The sequence below is a fragment of the Lipotes vexillifer genome, unplaced genomic scaffold (genome assembly GCF_000442215.2).
Source record: "Lipotes vexillifer unplaced genomic scaffold, Lipotes_vexillifer_v1.1 scaffold395, whole genome shotgun sequence".
NCBI lineage: Eukaryota > Metazoa > Chordata > Mammalia > Artiodactyla > Lipotidae > Lipotes > Lipotes vexillifer.
In genome coordinates this window covers 3,798,440-3,800,184 of record NW_006797390.1, presented here as the reverse complement: position 1 = coordinate 3,800,184, position 1,745 = coordinate 3,798,440, and the positions used below count along the sequence as shown (strand labels likewise).

Here is a 1,745-nt window from a genome sequence, read left to right as displayed (position 1 = left end):
CCCCCTGCTGTTCCCTCATCAGAAACCCCGCCCTCCCTACAGGCCACCACTCACTCGACTTTATGATCATCACTTCCTTCTTTTTCTGTTATGATATACATGCCCTCCTAAACAAGAGTTTTTAACTGTATGGAATTGTACATGTTCGGTGCTTTTTGCTTCTTCTGATTAACATCGTGAGATGCCCTCGTAGTATTGCACAAACTGTGGCTGGTTCATTTTCACGGCTGTGTAACATTCTGTTGTCCACGAGGTATCCATCCCCGTACTGCTGGTAGATAATTGTTTATTCCCAACTGGCTGGTATTTTTAGCAAATGGCTCGATCCCCTGCTCCCACCCCCACCTGGCTGCTGCTACTTCCAGGTGCCCGGTGAGGGGCAGAGGCCAAGGGCAGCTCACCTGAGATAGGGCACCGCGCTGTTCCTGACAGCCAGGCTCACGCCGATGTCCTGTGTGTCTTGCAGCTTGCCGGGATCGCGGTCCTTGCCATCGGACTATGGCTCCGATTCGACTCGCAGACCAAGAGCATCTTCGAGCAAGAGAATAATAATAATTCCAGCTTCTACACAGGTGAGTGGGGGACCTTGCTGTTCCCTCCAGCTGTGGAGAGTCCATGTTGATCCAAGGACTTGGGCTGAGGAGGACTTTTGCTCCAGCTGCATTGCCAGTCGGGTCCTTTTCCAGCTGTGCTTTTGTGTAGTTGTGCCCACGCATTTGCATTTGACCGATGTGGTTTCTTTTTCCAAGCTGACCGAGCCTGGCATTGGGACCATTCTCTGATGTGAAGTCAGCTCTGCCAAAGCTGCTGCCACCCTGGAGGGTTTCAGAACCTCTGTTCTTGTCTCTGAACTTCTCTCTGAATTTTATGTCTAAGAAGCCTGGTTCATTTCTTTAATTTAAAAAACTTTGTCCTGGGGACCCACAGAGCCGGGGGAAGGAGAGGGAGCATCTCCTCCATGGTTCAGATAGGGGCTCAGAGACCCAGAGGACCTGCCTCCTGGGTAACATTCAGATTAATACGAGAGACTAGAAGAGACACCAGCCCCTCAGACCCCTGCGCTGGGGCACAGGCCATGCATGTTAAGTCTTATCTGTTTTCTAAAGTGATTTTGTTTTAGGGCAAAGGCTTCCAGTTTGAAGATAAATAGATTTAGCAGGTTTCTTTCTGTGCACGGGTCCTTTGGCATCTTTTTCTAGCATCGTTCTGTCACTTTCACCAGCATATTGCCGTGTAAGCATCTCTAACAGGAGTGGGAGGGCCGGGGCCTGTCTGAGGCAGTTCCCTGGTTTCCGAGTCAGCTCACAGATTCTCTCGGCTCTCCCCTCGCCTGGTTGGGGGATAGGAAACACTTCATTTGCAAGAAACAAAAGCAGACCCCTATTTTTAGGAGGATGCTGCCATGTCATCAGGCTCCAAGTGTAAGTTTGGTCATTTCCTTTCCACCCACCAAAGAAGTTATTTTTAAAAAAAGACGGAGCAAACAGTCTGAAGAGCGTTATCACCCAGACCTTCAGGAAGAACGCGGTGGCCAGTGGTGCATGACCCCCTCCCACCTCCCAGGGCCAGCCTCCAGCTGGTGGCCCCGCAGGCGCCTGGGTCTGGGGATGGTTTCCCTGCCTTCATCTCTTTTTGGTGGTGCTGTTAGTTGGGGTTTTTTAGGGCGTGTCTCCCTATTGTCAGAAAGAAAGTAAGGGAAAGAAAAGCACAGCATACTTTTTTTTAAAACTACACCCACACGCTCT

The 1,745-nt window shown here is 50.5% G+C and overlaps 1 protein-coding gene across 1 annotated transcript in view; it reads left to right on the top strand.

Moving 5' to 3' along the window:
• The window catches only part of CD9 (CD9 molecule), a 36,420-nt gene that overhangs the window by 24,098 nt on the left and 10,577 nt on the right, over window positions 1-1,745 (top strand). The window contains exon 2 of the mRNA XM_007469435.1: window positions 467-572. Coding sequence (XP_007469497.1) covers window positions 467-572 — 106 coding nt within the window. The remainder of the gene's footprint in view (window positions 1-466; window positions 573-1,745) is intronic.